Genomic DNA, 25,303 nt, shown 5'->3' on the forward strand with positions numbered 1-25,303 from the left:
CTTAGATCGGAATTAACTGTTGAAGTGGGTAGATCCCATATCTCAAACAAAGACAGTAATAGCCCCCCAAACAACTATTAGTTCCAACACCACCACCGAGTGCATTTGAGTATATTCCCACAAGTCCAAAGAGATGATGCGTAGTATTTGGACCAGTATGTTGACAGCATATATCATGGCTCAGTAGGTGGTGGGACCATCAGAAAAAAACTCTGTCTCAAGCTACACAAATTACTTATTTATGAACATAAATGATCCAGCAACTAATGAAACATCGGCAATTGAAGGAAATGCAGTACAGAACATCTACTAGAGCAGAGGCAAGTTGTATTCGATTCTGAGACCAAATCACATACTTTGGTTATTCACTCGTCAACAAAGTGTGTGAGCGCAAAAGGCTCATTTTTATGGGATGTATGATGGGTGGGTTGTTAAACAGTGGCTCATTAAGAATATCAGTTACGTTATTATCATTTAATTTACGCACTTTATCTACAGATTTCCAACACTGGAGGAGTTCACAATATAATAATGGCAAACTATGTAAAAGTGCTTTGATGGTTTCAACCCCTCGCTGTTCCATTTGATATTGAGAGGGGAGTAGGTGATGTTGCGCCAGCTACCTACCCATAACCCTTCTGATTTTTGGAGATTTATTTTAGAGTTTGACGCAAGCTCATAGACATGTAACCAGCGACTAAGTAAGTTGAAATCCTGCTTGCGAGTTATGAAAAAGTTCACGTCGTCAGCGCAAACATTGATTTTAGAATGTTGGTTTTTGCTGTGAGGTATAACCAACCCTTCAATGTTTTCATCATTCCTAATTTTATGAAGTAGTGATTCAATGGCAATGACGTAGAGAGCAGTAGACATTGAATACCCTTGCTTAATGCCACGGGCCACTGTGATGGGTGTAGGAAGGGCGCAATTAACGCGGACCAGGGACTGGGGCATTGGTATACATGAGGCGAATCAATGTAAGAAACGAAACGATCACCAAAACCAAAGGCACGAAGTGTAATAAAGAGGTATCCGTGATGTATCCTATCAAATGCCCTTTCCTGGTCAATGGCAACCATAGCCAGGGGTGAGTTAGTTAAGTTGGCATAGTCAATACTGTCAGGAAGTAGATGTATATTGTCATGAATATGCCTGTTTGGAATGCTGCAAGTTTGGTCTGGATGAATAATGCTACCAAAAACACCGCGCAGACACATAGCCAGCAATTTAGTAAAAATGTTGTAATCGCTACATAACAGACTCACAGGTCGCCAGTGTTTTACGTTGGTAACGTCACCTTTTTAGGGAGAAGAGTGACCACGGCCCTTGTGCAGGATAGGGGGAGCACATTTTCGTTAGTGGCAGCAGTAAATACATCGCACAGATCACCTCCAATGATATACCAAAACGTTTGGTGAAATTCGTTTGGTATTCCGTCGATACCGGGAGCACGCCCATGGGGAAGTAGTTTGACCGTGGCACTCAGTTCGTCAAACGTGACTGGTTTGTCAAGGTCATCACGATCTGTTTCATTTAGTTTCGGTAGCCCTTCAAGGAGGCTATTTTGAGCTTCAATGTCAATGTTATCAGGTGTATACAGGTTATTGTAAAATGTGTGTATGATTTTGCGTATTTCAGTTTGATTTGCAGTAAGAGTGTTATCCTGGTGCCTCAACTGAAAGATCGCTTTTTTGGCCCCCTTCTTTTTCTCTAACGGGTAAAAGAAGGAATTGCAAACATCACTTTCATTTAAAAACTGATGTCGCGCACGCGTAGCACTGCCCTTGTGTTCACGTTGAACAAGGCGTGCGAGAAGTTTTTTTCTTTTCAGTGTAGTTGTTTACGAGCGGTGCATCGTGTGCAGTACAACGCTCGATGGCTTTAATTTCCATTTCCAATGCTTGTTTTTCGGTTTTGTATTTATCTTGTTTGAGTTTGCACTACTGTTGTGTGAGTAATTTTATTTTATTTTAGCCAATATCCCACCATGTCTGTATATTTACATAATTATTTCGAAGTGTTTGCCACTTCGCCCAAAAATCAGTTAAGATAGCCACATACACTTCATCGCGCAGAATTTCTGTATTCATACACCACACTGGACTTTTGTTTTTACTAACACCAGTGGCGATGTTCAGAAAAAGCTGATGCACTATTGCTTATGTCAATACTCTTAATTTTTCCACTCATACATTTGCTAACACAAAATCTGTCAAGGCGCACAAGCCCCACGCCCCAGGTAAAGTTTAATGTGTTCCCGTGGTATTGGCGCCATGCATCTAACAGTTTGTGGTGATTCAGGACAGATTTGAGGAGCTTTGCAGTGCGCATGTCCGGTTCAGTCCCTCTATCACGGTCAATGTCGAGCTCAGTGGTACAATTAAAATCGCCTCTCATGATTACTGGGTCATTATTTAGAGAACTGATGAATTGTTCTATTTTAGTAAAGCAATTCACGCGCTCAGCGCCATTAATGGGTGCATAGACATTAATTATGAGAACAAGATTTTCATTAATTTGAACATGAGCGTGCAACACATCCCAGGCATGATTTCACATTGTGATAAAATATTCACTGTTGCTGCTGGAGAAAACAAAATCGCTACACCCGCACGATTAACAGTGCCATGAGAAAAAATACCAAGGTCACGCCACACAAGTTTCCAAATATTTTCATCGGCGACAAGAGAGTGGGTTTCTTGTAACATATAAAAATTACAGGGATGATCACGCTTAAGATAATTGAACACACTGTACCGGGCGAAAACGCAATCCATGATAATTTTACAATTAATGTCGATGCATTAGGTACTTGCTTGTCTGATGAAAATGGATCAAATCATTTCGGTAAGCTACTCTAATTTAAAATAACGGGCATGCGAATAGTTATTAGGCGGATGGGTGTGTATGGCCGATTTACGTGCATTAATGAGCGTTGCCTTTGCGTTTTGATTATGTTTTGGCACAAATAAGTACGTTTAATTCTGAAATGTTCGTGATAAAAGCCGTCCAGAATCGGATCGCCAGCTATTGTCTTTTGAACTCTAACTAACATTACGAAATGCGATTATTTAGAATTACCACACCAACTCTATTTCAACGTTCACAACATTGAATCGTTTGAATAATCGAAACGCGTTCAGTCTTAACGATTTTTTTTAACAACGATTCAATTATTTTTCAATGGAGTCTGGAGCATCGCGGTAGAATCGACCAAAAAAAAAAACTTAAAATAACTGGTACGATAATGTACTAATAAAATTGAAGATGTAATCACTTAATGCATTTTGTAACCTCAAATCGAATTTCAGAGATTTACGTGTAGACTACAAAGTAATATTAAAAACAAAAAAATAAAAATTAATGTCTCCGCTCCACAATGGCCCATTATCTAATATATTTTTTGAACAATAGAATAAATGGGTGAATTGTTAGTAGATTTTAGCGAACTTGGTATTATTTTATCATGTCAAGCATTAACTAAAAGCATTGGTAGTCTGAAAACCAGTAAATTTGTTGTTGAAACTATTCAATAAGATACTAAATGATGCTTGAATGAGAGGAAGCCAATAATTACCGTGGCATATTTTTAACTATCACAATAATATTTACTTAACTTTTATATACTAGAATCGATAAGTGGGCTGAATTGAAATCCCCAATTGTTAGCGGGCAGACTTGTTTATGTCAAGAATATTCCACTATTGACAATTATTTATTTTGCAAACAATCACTTGGTAATTCATCACAGATGAATGCATTAAGACAAATTAAAACACAATATTATATTTAAACAATAATGTACCGCTCGGTGGCTCATAATGAACGGAAGCACATTTTGCATGACATAGTGTGCGAGGCGTAGAAGAACACATTATGGAGCACAAAGTGTGCTTGAGTCTCCTTCCGCTGTCGTTCCAAATCAGCCTGGTTAGATACATGGATGATGTACAAGTCGTCATTGTCATCCAGCAATCCCTGCACCTAGCTCCTGACAACGGTGTTTTGTAATGTAACTATGATTCCGTTCAGTGCCTCCATTGCTTGCACATAGTTTACGGTCTGCTCTATTACTGCCTTATCGATCTTCTTCTTGAGGTAATGTTTCACTTCTAGTACGCGCCGACGACGGCATGACAGAATGATATCCAAAATGTACTCTGTTATACGGTGTTGTGGTCGAACGTCGCAGTTTGGAAAGCCCTTCCTGGTTGTCTCAACGACAAATTTCTGAAAATCATTCCAATGCATAGCATCTAGTTCCCTTATTCGAGGCATTTTCCTGCAAAAAATAGTTTTGCATCTCATAAAATAGATATCCACCAATAACTCGTTTACTAAATATTGTATAATCAGTTCATTTTAACAACTGGCTTGAAAATTCATTCAATGATAAACAACTTACATAATGGTAACCGTTCATAATTGTCTTTGCATACAACGTGCTCACCTCAACATGTTGTCTAAATCCACTAAATTATTGTGTTCAGGTATATCAATTTAAATGGACTTCAAATGATGTGATCCGATTATTTGTGCTGAGATATGTCATGTCATTTTGACTTCCATACATAAGTTTTAAAATTACATTGCATTTATTTAAAGCAATGTACCAAAATAAATTGATCTTATTTTCACCAAGTTTATGCAATATGTCTGAAACTACTTAAAATTGCGTTGATACATATGTACGCTAATTACCTCAAATTGTAGTGATTGACGTTTCTTCAGAAAGTGCGAATTCTTCGTTTACAAGTGACAGTTCTGTGTGAAGACAAATAAGAACTCGTGAATAACAATAAGATATTGTGAATTGTCCTTGGATTCATTTTTCACTGGTGAACGTCGTTAATGTCATTTATTTGACGCAGGAGTTCTAATAAATAGCAGCAGGCTTCCAGGTATCGATGTATGATGATGTATCACGTGACTGGTTTGATTTATATTGAGCACCCACAAAACGTCTTTGAACGAAAATACACATCATGGCGTGATAAGGAATACATAAAAAGAAACACTCGCTGCTTTACGAGAAATGAATCGAGTGTTCAACCGAATGCAAAATACCTCTCCTGAAAAGGCCGATGTGTCGTCAAATACTGCCCCCTTGTACCGGAAAGCTGTTGGGTCGGTCTAGCATGCCTCTTGAACACGACAAAAATTAGAGCTAACTGAAACCAACAACTTCAGTCCTCAAGGTGTACGTATTTCGAAAAATATTATGCTAATGGATACACATTTGCATGTTTGGTGTCAAAAAAGAAGTATGTGACTGGATAGGAACATCATACCCTTTATACCTACTGTCCCTTTTATAGATAATTACTCACACTTCGAATTAAAGCCTTCGTCCGCCGTTTACATGTGCATGCTGATACAATGAATGGATAATCACAAAAGGAAGTTGAGATACCATGACCTATAACCTTACTATTATGCGATTAAGCAGTAACCTGTCGCTGGTTCAGCAATAGAGATTGGGATTTTCCCAAGAGTACATTTTGCCGCCAATTTTGCTAGTTCGCTCTGTCGTTGCAAATGACTTACTATGTCAAGAAGTTTTTAGGTCCAAGTTGACACACGAGTTACCGTAATTGAGTAAAAAAAAACACCAAATGCCGCTACCAGGATTTTTGCCGGATCAGTTTACACTGGAACTATCCATAACGTTGACATGTGATGGCAGCTATGGTAGTTTCATCCAGGTTCATAAACGAAGGCAGCGTAGAACAAAGTCTATCATCTAATAATTGCCATGACCACTTGATGAAATTTGTGTATGGGTCACGATCATCGTTTGTGTTTGTGAGTAGACTATCACCTGATACCACCGCACAAGTAGTCGAAGGTTACATTAATATTTAACTGAACTTAAAAGTAAAGTGTGAAAAGTTGAATACGAAATTTAACTTGTACTCATCATCATTTGTCATTGAATTATCGAGTGATTATTTCCGTAAGCTGATTGATGCTTCTTTTAGGCCTGCTTGTGTCCCTCGTCAACAAGTACTATAAAACAAAATAATAATGTCACTCAGCATAGTTTCATATAATTGCCGTGGCGTTAAATCGTCAATAAGTACCATTAAGAACACTGCGGTGCCCACGATTATGTTTTATTGCAAGAACACTGGCTCACTCAAACCGAACTCTTCCATCAATATACACCATCAGTTCACTGCCTCGGGTGCCATGTCTATGGCAATAATAGACTGGACTAGTCGGCCGTAAAGTGGCGTGGCTGTCTTGGGGGAAAATTCCAATCTTGATTTTTTTCACGTATCAGTTAGTCAATATAGTGATGGTATACTATTAGGCCTTCATCTTCGAAATGAAAGTCTTTATCTACTTTCCTGTGTGTTTATATGAATTATGAGTTATCCTTCGAAAATAATCCACCGTTACAACAATGCTAAGGACACAGCTCTAAAACAAATCAACATCCCATCTGAAGCTCTATTGGGCAATAATTTTGTTTGCAGCTGTACCGACCATAATGAAAAATTTTATTCATCTGACGAACATCGTATCATAATATACAGGACATCTTGTCCAACCCAGTTACTGTGCTGATAAAACACTGGGTTATTGGAAAATGTCGATGGATTACATATAAATCATTTTTGTCCCAATTGTAACGCATTTCTGGCGAAATATAGTCACAAACTGAACTCTTTCAGCCATGTGATATTTCCGTCATTGTGGCAAATAGTTGTCGCATTTGTTTTTTCAGCTGTGCTTAAACGAAACAACTGAACATTTGGAATGTGGCATATATGGCCATAGCTTTTCAAGAGAAAAATAAAATAAGTTTGATCAGCCATATGGTTTGGCCGCCATTTTGGATTTTCTGCAAAAGCTGTTCCAAATTGGAGCAATCAACTTGCTATTTACATGTACCATCCTCGGAGAAAAAGATATATATAAGTGGGTAAATATAGCATATTCAGAACACTGCAAGATATTTTTTTTTTAAAAAAACGCTTGAGCATGGCTACCCTGCATCAATTTGAGTGTGTCGGGCTTCCTAGTGATTTATCACCATGACCAATTGTATCCAAACGTCGTTAAATGAAATCATTTGTATCTTGACATGCGAAAACCGTGTGTTACAAAATCTGGACATGATGGCAGTGATGACTACATGCCCGTTACTTCCATTGGAAATGCTGATGAGCAAACATTGCCTCTTTGATCACGAGTTATTTGTGCGTAAAATGGCGCTTGAAAAATAACTTCAGTCGGTCAGATGTTCAACTATTTCGCAAAACTTTGTCAAAGTGTAATACATCTTTTCGCCGTCGAGAAAGCGATAGGCAACAGGATACCGGCAACACAACCCTAGACAGAGAATCTACCTGTCTTTGAATTCAAGCACTCGCCCGCCCTTAAAGCAAGAAACCAGTGTCGCCCAGGCCTTTAGAGGTTGAATGACCTGTAACCTTCTTATTGTGTAGGAACCTTCTCACCTGTCGCCGAATTTATCATAGTTGAGTGGGATTTTCCCGACTGGAAAGCGACATCACACCCCTGCCACTGTCAATTTTATAGCCGTTTACATGTGCATGTTACCACAATGAATGGATAAGCACAAAAGGAAGTATAGATATCATGCGATAAAGCAGTCACCAGTCGCCGGTTCAGCAATAGAGATTGGGATTTTCCCAAGAGTACATTTTACCGCCAATTTTGCTAGTTCGAAATCATAAAAACGCACTAAATACCGCTACTAGGATTGTTGCCGCGTCAGTGTACACTGGAACTATCTATAACGCTGACATGTGATGGCAGTTGTGGTAGTTTCATCCAAGTTCATAAACGAAAGCAGCGTAGATAAAAGCCTATCATTGGATCTAATAATTGCGATGACCACTTGCTGAAAGTTGTGAATGGGACTCGATCATCGCTCATGTTTGTGAGTAGACTATCACCTGATACCACTGCGCAAGTAGTCAAAGGTTACATTAATATTAAACTGAACATTAATCTAAAGTGCAAAAAGTTGAATACGAAATTCAACAGTGCCATTAAAGAACACTGCGATGACCACGGTTATTTTTTATTGCAAGAAGTGTGTGGCTCACTCAAACCGAACTGCCTCTTCTATCAAATATACACTGTCAGTGCTATGCCTCACGTGCCACGTCTATCACCAATAGACAACAATAGACTGGGAACTGGTCGGCCGTATGGTGGCGTTGCTGTTGTGCGAAAAAATCCATTACTGAGTTTTTTCACGTATTTGTTAGCCAATATAGTGATGATAGGCTATTAGGCCTCCATCTGCGAAAGAAAAGTCTTCGTCTATTTTTCCCGTGTGTTTAGCTACCTGTGGATTGTCATGACAACGTGCATTGTTAAATATACACCGTTACAAAAATTATACGGACACATTTCTAAAACAAATCAACATCCCATCTGAAGCTCTATTGTGCAATAATTATTTGTGCAACTGTCCTGATCATAATGAAAATATTGCCAAGTTTTACGATGAACTTATGCAGGCTTTGTGTCGAGGTTCTGAATGTTTATGCCATGGTAAGAAGCGATACCGCAATGGTGATATGACTGGATCGAATGATTGTGTTGGCGATCCCCACGATCAAGCGCGGGATGCCTCTAACTTTTGGGTTGATCACACCCTGAGTGGGGCTCGTGTGAGATTGAAACTTACTCTGCATATTTGTTGACGTTATAAACAACACAACACACTCAGTCGGTCTAACCACAGCTATGAAAGATTGTGATCGTAAGGCATTCTGGTCTAAGGTTCGCTCTATTAATAGTAACAATACTCTATTGTCTTCATATGTCGGAGGATGCTCAGGTCACGATAATATTGCCAACATGTGGAAACTAGCTCATTATTAACTTCAGTGAAGAGTAATCGCCATGATAGATTCGTAGATGTTTTTCCTGCGATCAATCTGGAGATCTGCACTATATTGTTATTTCAAATATCTCGATGGCTGTTGATAAATTGCACATTGGTAAATCTGCAGGTAATGACGGTATCGCTGCAGAACGCTATAAACATGCTCGCGATATATGCTCTACTTGATGTGCACGCGCTTGATTTTAATTTGATACTGAATCACTGTTTTCTTCCTGACGATTTTATGAAAAGAAGAAATTATAAACTCTTATTATTCGTATAATCAGTCTCTCAATTGTAGTATAATAGCTCTGTATGTGCTAGTTTTTTAGATACCACTAAGGCATTTGACCGTGTCAACCATTGGTCCCTGTTTAGAAAGTTGATTGACTTGCTATGTTATTCGCATTCTAATTGCTTGGTACCGTGCTCAGCTGTTCACTGCTTGCTTGGCAAATTCTACTTCTATTTTGTTTTCGGTTGAAAACGGCGTTCGGCAAGGTAGAATTATTTCGCCTTTACTTTCAAACGTGTATATTGATGACATCAGTGTCCGTTTAAAGTCATCAAAAGTGGGCTGTTGCATGGACTGGGTTTTGTATCAACCATCCGATGTATGCCGATGACTTGGTTATCCTTAGTTTACTGTCAAGAGTTGGTTTTTCAGGTTATGGGCGACTGTATTATCAACATGTAGTTAATACATCGATAGATGATAATTTGGTAGAAACGACCGAAAACATTCAACAGAATCGCGTCTACATTATATGGGCCATGTAATCTGTATACTGTATATAACGTCAAAGCGTTCACGCAACGATTCCCATTCACAAACACAAGCACAATACAGTCTCCAGCGGTCAAATCAACATAACACGTATATAAAAAATCGACAAACTTGAAACTTCCTATCTGACATGATGTTAATTTTGCGATGATCGGGGGGACCAGTGATGTGTAGATGGATTGAAGCTCGTAAACCAGACAGCGAAGACTTGCTGTACTGCACCCCATCTTGTTTACGAGCTGAAGCGTAAAATTCCCACAACAAGTCGGCGAGCTCAACGACAGGAATGTCTTCAAAATTGGTGACGTAACACGTAGTTAGTCTGCTGTGAAGTAGCTTTTTCATTTTTTTGAATTTTCGAGCACATTTATATATGGTATACGTATTCGTCGACATAGATAAAACGCGCCATCGTGTTTGCCTTTGGTGAGCTACGTTTATTTAAGCGTTGGACGTCGGTATCGGGTGATTTGGGATTGACCAGACGACGATTTGTGAATGTCGTTATGACGGGAATGACCTTTTTCATGTATACCAAGAACAAATAATTATTTTTCATATAGCTGAGAGTTATTCATTTTCAGTTTTGATTTTAATCGTTTCACCTCATAATTTTCCATATTATTAAATGCCCGTCTCTTAATTTGTTTTTCTATTCCTATGCATGGTTCCGGGCCTTGATACTCAATAATGCATTACATTATCTCGAATAATGGCAAAGACGTCATTAAATTTGCTGGTATTAACAATGCTATAATATAATAGGTATAATACCAGTGAAATTATTACTTATTACTATTATACATAGATAGCTGTTGAAAATATTTCATTATTTATTCATTATCACACATTCATTGACAATCAGCTACCAAAATTCAGAGCAACATTTATCACATTGTCCACATTCTATAATCTCCTTCAGCTTTCGTTCCAAATCAGCCTGGTTAGATACATGGATGATGTACAAGTCGTCATTGTCATCCAGCAATTTCTGCGCACCACTCGTGACACCGGTGTTTTGTAATGTAACTATGATTCCGTTCAGTGCCTCCATTACTTCTACATAGTTTACGGTCTTGTCTATTACTCCCTTACCGATCTTGCTCTTGAGGTAATGTTTCACTTCAAGTACGTGCCGATGACAGCATGACAGAGTGATATCCAAAATGTACTTTGCTTTACGGTGTTGTGGTCGAACGTCGCAGTTTGGAAAGGCCTTCCTGGTTGTCTCAACGACGAATTTCTGAAAATCACCCCAACTCATAGCCTCTAGTTCCCTTATTCGAGGCATTTTCCTGCAAGAAATAGTTTTGCATCTCATCAAATAGGTATCCATCAATAACTCGTTTACTAACTATTGTATAATCAGTTAATTTTAACCACTCGCTTGAAAATTCATTTAATGATAATCAACTTACATAATGGCAACTGCTCATAATTGTCTTTGCATACAACGTGTTAACCTCAACATGTTGTCTAAATCCACTAAATTATTTTGTTCAGGTATATAAATTTGAATGGACTACAAATGATGTGATCAGAATATTTGTGTTGAGATATGTCATGTAATTTTGACTTCCATACATTACATTACATTACATTACATTACATTACATTACATTACATTTTCTTCCCCGACAGGCACAACAAATGTTTTGCCTATTAACGAGCATGGTGAAAGCTGCAATTCACACCAGTCGTCGAAACAAGAGGCAACAAAAAGGTGTCAGTGATTCTCTAGAAATTTTCAAAACGAGACTTATTTTGAGGATCAAAACGGAATATGAATACCACCGTTTTAAAAATCAGCTACCTAAATTCGAAACATTTTGGGCAGTGGACGGTGTGTTATGTGATATTCAGAATGATGCACTTCAAATTCATCTGTAAACCTAGGTTTTACTTGTCCACTTCGCTGTTTAGGGCTTTTGCCCTATTGAGTCATATCTAGTCTTCTTTTATCCGCTTTGGTAATTGTTGTGGTACTCCCTGGTTTCGTGACATTAGTCGTGTCAGAGGATTTTGTTCTCATGGTGGATATCAGTCTACACACACAAACACTGATTTGCCACCCTCTTGGCTTGTCATTTTCCTCAACACACTGATCGCGCGGGTGAACGCGGTGCTTTTCAGCGCTCCCGGTTTGTTACAGGTTTGGCCTCATGGCTTAGTAGTGTCGGTTTTCAGCTTTAAAACATATTTTTTATGTCCTGGGTACGACGTTAAAATTGCATCCGGTTGCGGAGTTTTTGTACTCGGGAGAATGAGGTTACCCTTTGCCGCAACTACCTCCAGGTCACCCTTGGGCAAGGTGTAGCACCTGTGAGCCTTGGGTGCCAACTTCCCACATAACAAGTTCGGTTGACGTCAGTAAGGGCATACGGTCGTAAAACTCCTGCACAAATAGATCCGCACAGGTGGACAATTTTTCATGTAAATATGTAGATATTAGTTTCAGTTGTACTTAGCATTTGGCAGGGGGGTTCGTAACCTCTTGTGGTGAGAACCAGTGTGACTGGCCTCCCAACGGGGTGCTAAGGATTTCATTGGAAAAGTTATCAGTTACATCCGTTAATGTAATTTCGTTTTACATACCCGTAAATCAAAAATCACATTACATTACATTACATTATTTAAAGCAATGTACCAAAATAAATCGATCTTATTTTCACAAAGTTTATGCAGTATGTCTGAAACTAGTTAAAATATTCAAATTGCGTTGATACATATGTACGCTAATTACCTCAAATTGTAGTGATTGACGTTTCTTCAGAAAGTGCGAATTCTTCGTTTACACGTGACGATTCTGTTTGAAGACAAATAAGAACTCATGAGTAACAATAAGATATTGTGAATTGTCCTTGGATTCATTTTCACTGGTGAACGTCGTTAATGTTATTTATTTTACGCAAGAGTTCTAATGAATAGCAGCAGGATTCCAGGTATCGATGTATGATGATGTATCACATGACTGGTTTCATTTATATAGAGCACACACAAAACGTTTTTGAACGGAAATGCACATCATGGCGTGGTAAGGAATACATAAAAAGAAACATTCGCTGCTGTACGAGAAATGATTCGAGTGTTCATTTGAATACCAAATACAAGATGACTACAGTGACGATTAAAACTAACTGAAACCAACAACTTCATTTCTTAAGGTGTACAAGTATTTCGAAAAATCTTATGGAAATGGAAGACACATTTGCATGTGTAAAAAAATAAGTCGGCAACTGGATAGGGACACCATACCCCTACCACTGTCACTGTTATAGAGAAGTACCCACACGTCCGCCGTTTACATGTGCATGTTGCCACAATGAATGGATAAGCACAAAAGGAAGTAGAGATACCATAACCTATAACCTTACTGTTATGCGATAAAGCAGTCACCTGTCGCCGGTTCAGCATTACAGATTGGGATTTTCCCAAGAGTACATTTTGCCGCCAATTTTGCTAGTTCGCTCTGTCTTTCCAAATGACTATGTCGAGACGTGTTTAGACCCGAGTTGACACGCGAGCTCTCGTAATTGAGTATGTATTTCCAAGTATCGACCATGACTAATTTTTACAGTTGATTTACTCATTCAGATACTGAAGCCAAATAACTATATCATGAGATTATATTACATAAAGTCAAATTTGGTTTTCTGAAACAATAAGTACATGTTGAAGCATGAAAATGATATTTACAGTGACGTCTGTATTTTACCCATTCCCAATGTCTCGCTGTGCATTACTGTGGACGATAAAATACTTAGTCGTTTTGTTCCATGGCTCAGTCTATGTGGTGTACTTTTCAAATAATGTTTAGCACAAATCATTGATAATGTAATCCACCCTAAGATATTAAACTACGTTGATCGGCGTAGTTTTACCCACCTGGAATAGTTTGTTTAGTTGATGTTCTTTTCCAACCGTTTTGATTTACGTTGTCGGGAAGCAGATAAACTATCCCTGATATAAGTATGAACATTGTATTATTTGATAAGTTCCACGGAATTCACATGTAGCTAATTATCGGTTAAGTTCAAATTAAGTAAATACACAGTTGTATCGCTATATTGATTAATACCCGAAACTGCCACATAGTGCATTAAACCACAGTCCCTCTATCTATCATATGATAGAGACACTGTGATTAAACCTTACCTTGTTTTCCCGTTAAACTTCACAGAAGCCTTTGATCACGACGTTAACAGCTCGAATGAAACAAAGTAACTGCTCTTTTTTACATTTGGCGCCTAGCAAGAGTATTGAAAGAGGCTACAGACAACCAATCATAGGAGAGTACGGAGCAGAGAAAGGTTAACGTGGTTCTGCATGCTCTGTTTCTCGGAATTTGTGACTTATGTTGTTTTTATAACTTTCCCAATGTAGTCAATCGCCGTGTATAGCACAGGGGCCTGACGATTTACGTATGGCGAGTAGCATCTTGCAGACAAAAATAGAATAATTTCTTAGTTGAATACTATGTATACAAATGCCGCTATTAGGATTTCTAATAATTGCGATGACCACTTGCTGAAATTTGTGAATGGGACTCGTTCATTGCGTGTGTTTGTGAGTAGACTATCACGTGATAACACTGCACAAGTAGACAATGGTTACAATAATATTAAACTGAGCATCAAAGTGTGAAAAGTTGAATACGAAATTTAACTAGAATTCATCATTTGAATAGTCCACAACTACTATAAAACAAAATATTAATGTCACTCAGCATAGTTTCATATAATTGCCGTGGTGTTAAATCGTCAATAAGTGCCATTAAAGAACTCTGCGATGCTCATGATATTCTTCTATTCAAAAAAAATTGGCTCACTCAAACTGCCTCTTCTATCAAATATACACCATCAGTGCTATACCTCGGGTACCACGTCTGAGACCGACAACGATAGACCGAGGACTGGTCGGCCGTAAGGCTGATTTTTTTCTTGTATCTGTTAGTCAATATAGTTATACAGTGATATAGCATTAGGCCTCCAACTCTGAAAATGAAAGCCTTCGTCTATTTTCCCTGTATGTTTACCTACCCGTGCATCGTCATGAAATCGTGTATTGTTATATGAGCTATCTCGCGAAATCAAAAGTATTGTATGGCGATTGTGGTAATAATAGTATATATGTCATTGCTGATTGGGATTCCGACCCAAGGAAACTGTTTGGCAAAAAGCTCGCCTCTTTCTGTTCTGACCATTGTTATGTTCTGTCTGACTATGTGATCCTAGACAGGCATACAGTTTCGTTTACGTACATCACCGAAGCCCATTAAATTACATTTGGATTGACCATTTTGCGTCATCGGTCTCTGCACACGATGCAGTTCAATCCGTCAGAATGCTGCATATTGCTGTTGCTGCCGATCACTTTTATTATCTGTTGATATCGCAATTGTAGTTTTACCGTCACTGGACATTTTTCGAGAGAATGACTGTAATGGTTTAAACAGATTGAATATCAATTGAGAGAAAGTTATTACCAGTGATATACACCGTTACGAAAATGATACAAACACATTTCTAAAAACACATCAACACCCCATCTGAAGCTCTATTGTGCAATAATTATTTGTGTAGCTGTACTAACCATAATGAACATCTTGCTAAGTTTTACGATGAAATTATGCAGTCTTTGTGTCGAGATTCTGAATGTTTATGCCATGGTAAGAAGCGATATCGCAATGGTGGTATTACCCAATGAAATTATTATGTTGGATATGCCCACGATCAAGCGTGGGATGCTTTTAACTTGTGTGTTGACCACACCATGGGTCGGGCTCGTGTGAGATTGAAAATTGCTCTGCGTATTTGTTGACGTTATGGAAAATACAGTACATTCAGTCGGTCTAGCCACAGCTATGAAAGATTGTGATCGTAAGGCATCGCAAGGTTCACTATATTAATAGTAACAATACTCCACTGCCTTCAAATGTCGGGGGATACTCAGGTTACGATAATATTGCAGACATGTGGAATCAACACTTTAGCTTAGTATTGACTTTAATGAAGAGTAATCGCGATGATAGAATCGTAGATATCTTTCCCGCGATCAATCTGGAGATCTGCACGATATGGTTATTTCAGATATCTCGATGGCTGTTGAAAAATTGCGGATTGGTAAATCTTCTTGGGATGACGGTGGTATTGCTGCAGAACACAACACATGCCAGCGATATGCTCTACTTGGTGTGCCCGCGCCTGGTTTTAATTTGATACAGATTCACTGTTTTCTCTCTGGCGATTTTATGGAAACAATTCTGACTTCCATAGTGAAATCAGGTGACATAACCGACAAGGATAACTACAAGCCTACTGCGACCATTTCCACAGTCTCCTCTAAGATTTTAGAAAGTATTATCTTAAATAATGGGTTTAAGCCTGGGCACTCTACGGACATGTGTATATATGCTATGAAAGAAATTATTAACTACATGTATTATCATTTGTATAATTAGTCCCTCAACTGTGGTATATGCACGCTTTTTAGATGCCACTAAAGCATTTGACCGTGTCAACCATTGGTCCCTGTTTAGATTGTTGATTGACATGCTATATTATTCGCATTCTAATTGTTTGGTGCCATGTTCACCTGTTCACCTTTCGCTGGGGGAAATTCTACTTTGTTTTCTGTTGAAAACTGTGTTTGCCAAGCATTATTTCGCCTTTACTTTACGTGTATATTGATGACCTCAGTGCCTGTTTAAATTCATCTAAAGTGGGCTGTTGCGTGGGCGTTTTTTTATCAACCATCTTATGCATGCCGACGACTTGGATATCCTTAGCCCAGGAATACATGGTTTGTGAACCTTCATCAATGCTTGCTGTGAATATGTGAAGGCTGAGTTTATGTATTTTATTCCTTGGAAGAGTGCTCTTAGAAATAGTGTAATTTTACCCGTTTGACCCAAAGCCAAAAAATGCGCACAAGCATGTTTATTTAAATTATGTCGTTACTGATAATTGTATGTATGGTGACATAAAACGAAAATTCGAGAACTCTAGGGCAGAACCAATATATTGCCTCAACAATTTTCTAGCTGCAGTAATGTTAAAATTACATTGTTCCGAACCTTTTGCTCTAACATGTATTTGGTTTCAACATAGTCATAAAAGTATTTATGATCTCCGTGTTGCATATAATAATGTATTTCGTTTATTTCTGTGCCGGCCCCGAAATTGTAGTGTAAGCAAAGATTCCCATTACATGTTTCATGCACTGAAGTCAAATATGCAATCAGAGAAAGCCTGGAAAACCTTCCGTGTAATAGAGGCATGAAGTTAGCACATGTTAGAGCAAATACAGCATTTAAAAATACAACTGCAAGCAATGATCAGGGTTCCAAGTAGCTAGCAATGGTTTAACAATTACAAATATTTAATGAAACAATACATAAATGTCACAGACCCAGTTATTTAATTATAAAACACTCAAAATAATACATGGAACATCTGCAAACAACTGAATTGATATGTACTCTATGTGGGTACAACTCATCATAAAGTGATTTCGACTTAATCTGATAACTGAAAACTTTCATTAACCCGGGTCCAAAATCCTAGAGTACACAAGTGCAACCAAACTATGTCTCATACATGCTCAAGAAACTGCATCCATAAATCTGAGTAAACCTTGATGTACCCCTCTACATTTTCTACTGAGATTGGTGATGGTACGACCCATCTGTCACTGATTCAAGGTCATGACATCACTAAAAACCGTAGCATTACAATCTAAGCTAATTATTTATTCTGAGCATGCTTAGTTGTTCGCTCAGTGCAGTATGGAGAGGTAATTTTGGATGAAAATCTTGAAAAAGACCCACACAGGATTTTCAGATCTGGAAAAAAAAATTATGTGCTTATTCAACAGAGACTTGTTCATCAACCTGCCAAGTTTCATTGATATCTGCTGCAGAATGTCTAAGAAAATGTTGGAGACATAAAGGGGGTGGATGAAAGGAACCCAGAAATAAGAAAGTCACCTTTCAGGCTATGCCTAAACGGGAACTAATAATTATATACGACTTGACATTTTCAGAGGACAAAAATAAAGCACCAGTTGCATGTGCCTATCTCACATTGATTTCAACAAAAAACTAATCAGGTTTGCGAATTATCCCAGAGAATTTATGTACCATGTTTCATTTGTAGGGAAATCTTTTAAATGGTACTTGAGAAACGAGTGAAAATGCTTAAAAATGTGATAATCATTAATATGCATGGGGATTTTTTAATTCCAAACTAATGTGGTCTGCGCAAAGTCCTCTAGCATATATCTCCCAAGTTTTATTAGAATGTAAAGTACCTGAAACAACGAAAAATTTACTGATTATGCAAATTAGGTAATGAATATTAACCCAAACCGTATCAGCCCTGCATTGTCCCTATGACATCCATGTACCAAGTTTCATTGAACTGTGATGATTAGTATGTGAGATGGAAAAGCCGAAAAATTAATCATTATGCAATGAGATAATTATTATGCATCCAAAAATAATCCGGTTAGTGAATTAGTACAAGATGATCTATGTACAAAGTTTCATAAAATGTAATGATTAGTACTTGAAATATCAGCGGAAAAGCAGAACACATACTAATCATGCAAATTAGGTAATTAATACGCATGGATATTAACCCCAAAATTATCAGATATGTACATTGTCCTATGACATCTATGTACCATGTTTCATTATAATGTGATGATTAGTACTAAAGATACAAGTCGAAACCAATCAAATCTGAGCATTGTCCCAGAGCTATGTACCAAGGTTCATCAAAATCCAATGAGTGGTTATTTAGATATCAGCGGAACAGCTAAAATCAACTAATTATCATGCAAATTAGGTAATTAATATGCAAAGATTTAATACAAAACCTAAGCAAATATGCACATTAACCCAGAACATCAAGTTTCTTCAAAAATCAACCTATGGTTCTTCAGTGGAACGGAGGGACACACACACACACACACACACAGTAACTGCAAAGAATCCCATTGTGTGCTTTGGACACAAGAGTAACAACAAAGTAGAACCAATGTCATACATTTTGTAACATAGAAATGTTTAAAATTAGTAACGTAGGTGAGTATGGCACAGTTGTATTAGATTTACTATAAAATGTACTTTACCCATTTACTAACCCAAACCCCACGCAAACTTGCATTCAAATAAATATAAATTATGAAAAATAGTGAGGGTCGTCACTTGGTACGTCTGTTATTGAATGAAAGTCATCACAACTTTGATTCCAGATATACAAGTATATATATACAATGAAAAATTAATAGCCACCGAAAATAATAAAAATTATTTATTCACTGCTTCACACTCCATAATTTGATAAATTTCAAAAATTTTTCATAAAATACACGCATTAATGATACATTGTCTGTACCAGAAAAACTGTGATACATTGTATATGTAGTTCAGTGAAACAAATCTGAAAGGATGATGTACATACAAACCAAGGGGTGGACCATTAATATTTCAGCTGGGAAGGGGGAAAGTGCATGTCTCAGGATAAAAGGAATTGCCCATTCATATTTCAGTTGGGGGGGGGGATACACTGTCAGGATAAAAAGGATATATTTTAGCAGGGGGATGAGAACTGGTATTGTACTTTTGATGCAGACAATTGTTGCCCCCCCCCCCCCCCCCGAAAAAAATTAAACACTCGTAGGAACTTTGACTGCCAGCATTTCATATCGTGTTCTCTTAGCTATATCCAACATTTTGTTTACACGATGATTCCTATCATACACGACTGAATTGGTAATGGTAATTCACAAAACAATGATTCAAAATACCTCTTCAGTATGTCACAATTCACAAATAGTAATTATTAAAAAATAGTTATTGCAGAAATGTATGTGTGATTCCCATTTTGTCTTGGATTATTCGATTTGATTTGTGATTCAGGTTGCTAAAGGAACATTAAGAGATGGTCAGAAGGTTGGCATTGTCACAAGAGGTTGTATTTCCACACTTTATAACAAAGCTAAGATACAAGTTTAATAACATTATTATAAAAGGCAGTGTTACAAATAATGCAAATACGTAGAAACTTGTAATCAGAAAACAACAAATGTCCAGCATTAAAATATTATATTGCAAGTCTTCACAACTTGTCAGTATCTACAGAAAAAACTATCAACAAATTAATGTTAATTACACTGGTATGGCTATGAAACTTCACACCACACCTAAATTTCATGGATCTTGCAAGAGTTTCTAAAGGTCACACATTCTGGGACTTCATAGCAATAGACATTTGTTTATTGTTTTGAAACAAATGAAACAAATACTGATAAAGTGATTCCTTGATGTGTGACCTTTAGGGATAATTTATATGAATGCTTGCCAAGATGTACACACAATCTCACTTCAATCCAACTCACTTGTATGCAAATATACTCCATTTTGAGCTTGATATGATATATGCATAAATATCACAAAAAATACATGTCATCCTACATTACCAAACAAAATATTTCAATACAAATAAAATAAATAAATATGGATTTGAGGCAGCATACTGTCCTGCTTTCAATACAACATACATGAATCTTTAATTGCAATGCAGAATATTGCAATTTATATTCATTAATGGGACAAGTTAAAAAGAACATAAAAACCTTAATAATGCTGTACATGTATTACTTACCAAAAACAAAGAATTCAAAATATACCCGACTTTCATCATTTCAGAAAAAACAAACAATATTTGGCTAATAAAATTTTGAAAATTGTAAACAATATATACTTTACTTACACATTTGGCAATATAAAAAAAAATTATATGAAAAAACATCTTATCTAATATGGTTGGCAGTGTTCATCAGAATGCTTACTATACATTAAAATTGAATGCTGAGACACAAAACGAAATAGAATTCTTTAAAAACTAAAACACTTTGGCAGTGTAATTTTACAATAAGATTCAAACCAGCTGAAAAAAACAAATCTACATAATTTGCAGGCATAATAATGGCTTGTGAGTTTGGTTAAAAGTTAAGGCAACATATTATCTATTTAAAAACACCAACATAGAAATCACATAGAAATCATCGGTAGCTTGCATAAAACATTCCATCAACACAAAAGGCATCAATATATATGTAATAAAAACAAAATATTATCTTAAAATGTAAGGATAAGTATTGCCTTTTATACACACCCAATATCTGTCAATGGCATAGGAATAAAAATACAAGGTGATTTATAAACTTATCCTTTCAAACAAAGATTCCTTATAGAAATATGGAATGATAAGTGATATGAACTGCAATGTAGTTTTCTCGTATACACAAAGATCAATTATACTCATAAAGGCAGGAATAATTTAGGATGTGTACTTTACATAGTCATTTACAAACAGGCAAACTGCACCATATGGCTATATATTTCTATATTAGCCATTATAATAAAAATGCTGATATATCACATTACTGGTATTGCTGTGAGTAAATATTGGCCTACTAAAGAGAAATGGCATTCTGAATAACCTCACAGAAAACATAGCCTTATCATAATGCCCTGATCCGCTGTAGAACATTTACCATCCCACTGTAACAATCTCACACGCAGACGTTTCTAAATCTCATCAGACATTAGATAAAAGCTGTAGAGTGGATATCATTTACAGGACTCTCACCATCCTCAGCAATCAGATATCTCTGTAGCTCTTCTTCTAATTCCTCTGTATCAGAGTCTTCTATAGCCAGCGGCTCCAATTCAATATTATCTGGTGAGTCTAACTCCATACCTCCTTGCTCTGCAAGAACAATAATGTCTGAGTCAGTATTATCATATGTAGTGGTATTAATCTACTATAAGGATGTAGTCACTTGTGTTTGCATTTGCATCACTGTTGCGTACATCTAACTAAATACCCATGTGATTCAGATCTCATAGGAACTGTTAGAACATGTGTTAAAGGCCACCTTATAGTCTCCAATTGATGCGGATTTTATGCATATAGAATCAACTTGATATGAAGGATTTACCGATGTAGTATGGATGACCTCAGTGATAGTTTTCACTTTACATACTTACTTAACATATGGAGTAAAATATAAAACAAAAACTTAGTTATACAGTTATTATGGATTAAATTGCAAAACCCTAGGCATAAATCTACATATTGTCCACAAGTGAAAACAAACACTGGATGAAATTTTCAAACAATTAGACAGAAACATTGTTACAGTTGCATGGCTTTCCTCCCTAGGGATAATTTCCCTAAGCCCCCCACCCCAGCCATACATTTTGCTTGTCTTCAAGGTGCACATCAATTTGAAATATGTGGCTTTTTTTGTTTTTGCAATTTTACCAGTTATCATGAAAATGGGGAAATGTTTGTTGTCAGACGTCTTAGGGTTAAAACAATGCACTCTTGTGGCGATCCAATAATGGGCGATATATAAATGGCATGATAAATATATAAACCACTGCGAGATATAAATAGCCTATGTTTCGCCCACTGATAAGAAATATTTAGAAAAACGACTTAACCTTCTCAGCACGTTAACATGGCTATAAACATAAAGACAAAGTTGGCTGTTCATTGTTGAACTACTTTCAGCTTATTTCATGTATTTGGCCATGAGAGTAGTTATAATAAAATATCAAGGAGATCTAGGTACACTTTGTAATGTTGATTAGATATTCCTACAAAGATTATCAGTAAAATATTAATCGAAAAAAGCTTGGAAAGAACACCTGTGTGCGAAGGTATTGGAGGTACTAAGTACAAATAAAAAAATTATAAATTGTATTTAATATTACTGTACGAGTAGCACATCTCCAATGGAGATGAAGCAAAAATTACATTTTATTGCATGCAAAATCATAGAAACGTCTTATTTTGACCATAGACTTGTCTTTGTCATTATTTTTAAGCACATGTGCTTCCACAAATGTAATAGAGCAAATACAGCATTCAAGAATATAGCTGCAAGCAATGACCAGTGTGGTTCGAAGGGGCTATGGTATAACAATCATAAATATTTAACAAAATCATGATCATATACATGTATGATGTCTTGATATTTCAATCATATACCTTGTCTGAAAATACAATTATAGTGTAAGTTATAGTGTATCTGCAACAGTACTCAAGATATTAGTTATGCATATTAATGAGGTCACCTGACCATATATAGTCATCCTCCACATCAGTCGTATCTCTTGTCTGATGCACTCATTATAATAGCACTGATTGGATGACCCTATCTGCAGCAGTGCTTAAGACATCATATTTACATGTCCATGTATGGTCATCTGATGTGGTATTCATATTTTATATGTGATGCCTTCAATATTGCACTGGTTGTCATTATCCACAACAGTGCTGGAGATGTGACATGTTAGTAGCATCACTTGTGTAATGTCTTCATTATAGCACAAGTTGCAGGTCTGCATCTGCAACCGTGCTTCAGATGCATGTATTACAGCAATGCACATTTATTAGGTCACATGACCAAATGTATTCAAAATATGTAATTTATATGCATTTCACCCCTGAAATAATCAGTTGTGTGAATTATCCAAGTATGTACCAAGTTTTATTGAAAACCATTTTCGTAAATATTGCTATTATCTATAAGAGAGCATAGTCTCAAGTGTCAAAATATGCCAACCTGCAGGGGGTTATGCATAAATCTTATATACGGTATTAGCAGATACAAGCAAAAAAAAACGTTTTAATGGATTACTTTTAACTTTTTACAAGAGTTCATGTCATGCATTTGCAAAGAGAAAATATTTATTTATAATCCCACAAATATATGATTTATAAATGTTTGGATAATTTTGCCAGACAGGTTACAAAGTAAAATGATTACAGTTTAATGGGTATACCAGCAATAGCGAGCTTATTTAATAGTAACATCTGATAACAAATGATTACAGTTTAATGGGTATACCAGCAATAGCGAGCTTATTTAATGGTAACATCTGATAACAAATGATTACAGTTTAATGGGTATACCAGCAATAGCGAGCTTATTTAATAGTAACATCTGATAACAAATGATTACAGTTTAATGGGTATACCAGCAATAGCAAGCTTATTTAATAGTAACATCTGATAACAAATGATTACAGTTTAATGGGTATACCAGCAATGGCGAGCTTATTTAATAGTAACATCTGATAACAAATGATTACAGTTTAATGGGTATACCAGCAATAGCGAGCTTATTTAATAGTAACATCTGATAACAAATGATTACAGTTTAATGGGTATACCAGCAATAGCGAGCTTATTTAATAGTAACATCTGATAACAAACGATTACAGTTTAATGGGTATACCAGCAATAGCGAGCTTATTTAATAGTAACATCTGATAACAAATGATTACAGTTTAATGGGTATACCAGCAATAGCGAGCTTATTTAATAGTAACATCTGATAACAAATGATTACAGTTTAATGGGTATACCAGCAATAGCGAGCTTATTTAATAGTAACATCTGATAACAAATGATTACAGTTTAATGGGTATACCAGCAATAGCGAGCTTATTTAATAGTAACATCTGATAACAAATGATTACAGTTTAATGGGTATACCAGCAATAGCGAGCTTATTTAATAGTAACATCTGATAACAAACGATTACAGTTTAATGGGTATACCAGCAATAGCGAGCTTATTTAATAGTAACATCTGATAACAAATGATTACAGTTTAATGGGTATACCAGCAATAGCGAGCTTATTTAATAGTAACATCTGATAACAAATGATTACAGTTTAATGGGTATACCAGCAATAGCGAGCTTATTTAATAGTAACATCTGATAACAAATGATTACAGTTTAATGGGTATACCAGCAATAGCGAGCTTATTTAATAGTAACATCTGATAACAAATGATTACAGTTTAATGGATATACCAGCAATAGCGAGCTTATTTAATAGTAATATCTGATAACAAATGATTACAGTTTAATGGGTATACCAGCAATAGCGAGCTTATTTAATAGTAACATCTGATAACAAATGATTACAGTTTAATGGGGTATACCAGCAATAGCGAGCTTATTTAATAGTAACATCTGATAACAAATGATTACAGTTTAATGGGTATACCAGCAATAGCGAGCTTATTTAATAGTAACATCTGATAACAAACGATTACAGTTTAATGGGTATACCAGCAATAGCGAGCTTATTTAATAGTAACATCTGATAACAAATCCTTGAAACAATTTAGAATTAACAGCAATATATCAGTATAAAAAATATTTAAAAGTATCGGTCTTGATTAAAACACAACAAATAAAGTATGAATATACCAAGCCATACCCTTAAGTAACAATTGCTAAGTATAGCATGCAGTTTCAAAGGCATAGAATGTTAGACATGGATTTATAAGTAAATATCATTGACCTTGTGAAATTTGATAAACTCACAGACAAGTATTCAAGTTTGATAATCGTCAACGTTCAGACGATGCTGGTATTCAGCCTCAAGTCGTGACATTAGTTCAGCCTCCTCCGCAGAGTCGCTGTCTTCACTGTCTGATAGGGGTGTACTATCACTGTCATGATTACCCATTCCTTTGTTAGCATTAGAAGGTAAAGAAAACACAGATAACCAGCAAAGTAAAGAAACCTTACACATAGCA

At 36.5% G+C, this 25,303-nt stretch overlaps 1 protein-coding gene and 1 long non-coding RNA gene across 3 annotated transcripts in view; both read right to left on the minus strand.

The window, feature by feature from the left end:
* Positions 1 to 10,471: 10,471 nt before the first annotated feature.
* Positions 10,472 to 13,939, minus strand: LOC144363210 (uncharacterized). The gene is made up of 3 exons (XR_013422695.2): positions 13,818 to 13,939; positions 12,406 to 12,468; positions 10,472 to 10,957 (listed from the first exon to the last, which is right to left on the minus strand). It is a non-coding gene; the product is annotated as an uncharacterized LOC144363210 (long non-coding RNA).
* A 5,025-nt stretch (positions 13,940 to 18,964) lies between these two features.
* The window catches only part of LOC100375061 (PAS domain-containing serine/threonine-protein kinase-like), a 69,933-nt gene continuing 63,594 nt past the window's right edge, over positions 18,965 to 25,303 (minus strand). The window contains exons 22-23 of one of the 2 annotated variants that reach the window (XM_085508085.1): positions 25,089 to 25,235; positions 21,304 to 21,442 (exon numbers count right to left, since the gene is read on the minus strand). In XM_085508085.1, coding sequence (XP_085364211.1) covers positions 25,099 to 25,235 — 137 coding nt within the window. In that variant the 3' untranslated portion in view covers positions 21,304 to 21,442; positions 25,089 to 25,098. Of the gene's footprint in view, positions 21,443 to 25,088; positions 25,236 to 25,303 lie in introns of both variants that reach the window. The other variant, XM_085508084.1, reaches the window with a different exon arrangement.

The sequence above is a fragment of the Saccoglossus kowalevskii genome, chromosome 14 (genome assembly GCF_978046115.1).
Source record: "Saccoglossus kowalevskii chromosome 14, keSacKowa6.1, whole genome shotgun sequence".
Classification (NCBI taxonomy): Eukaryota; Metazoa; Hemichordata; class Enteropneusta; family Harrimaniidae; genus Saccoglossus; species Saccoglossus kowalevskii.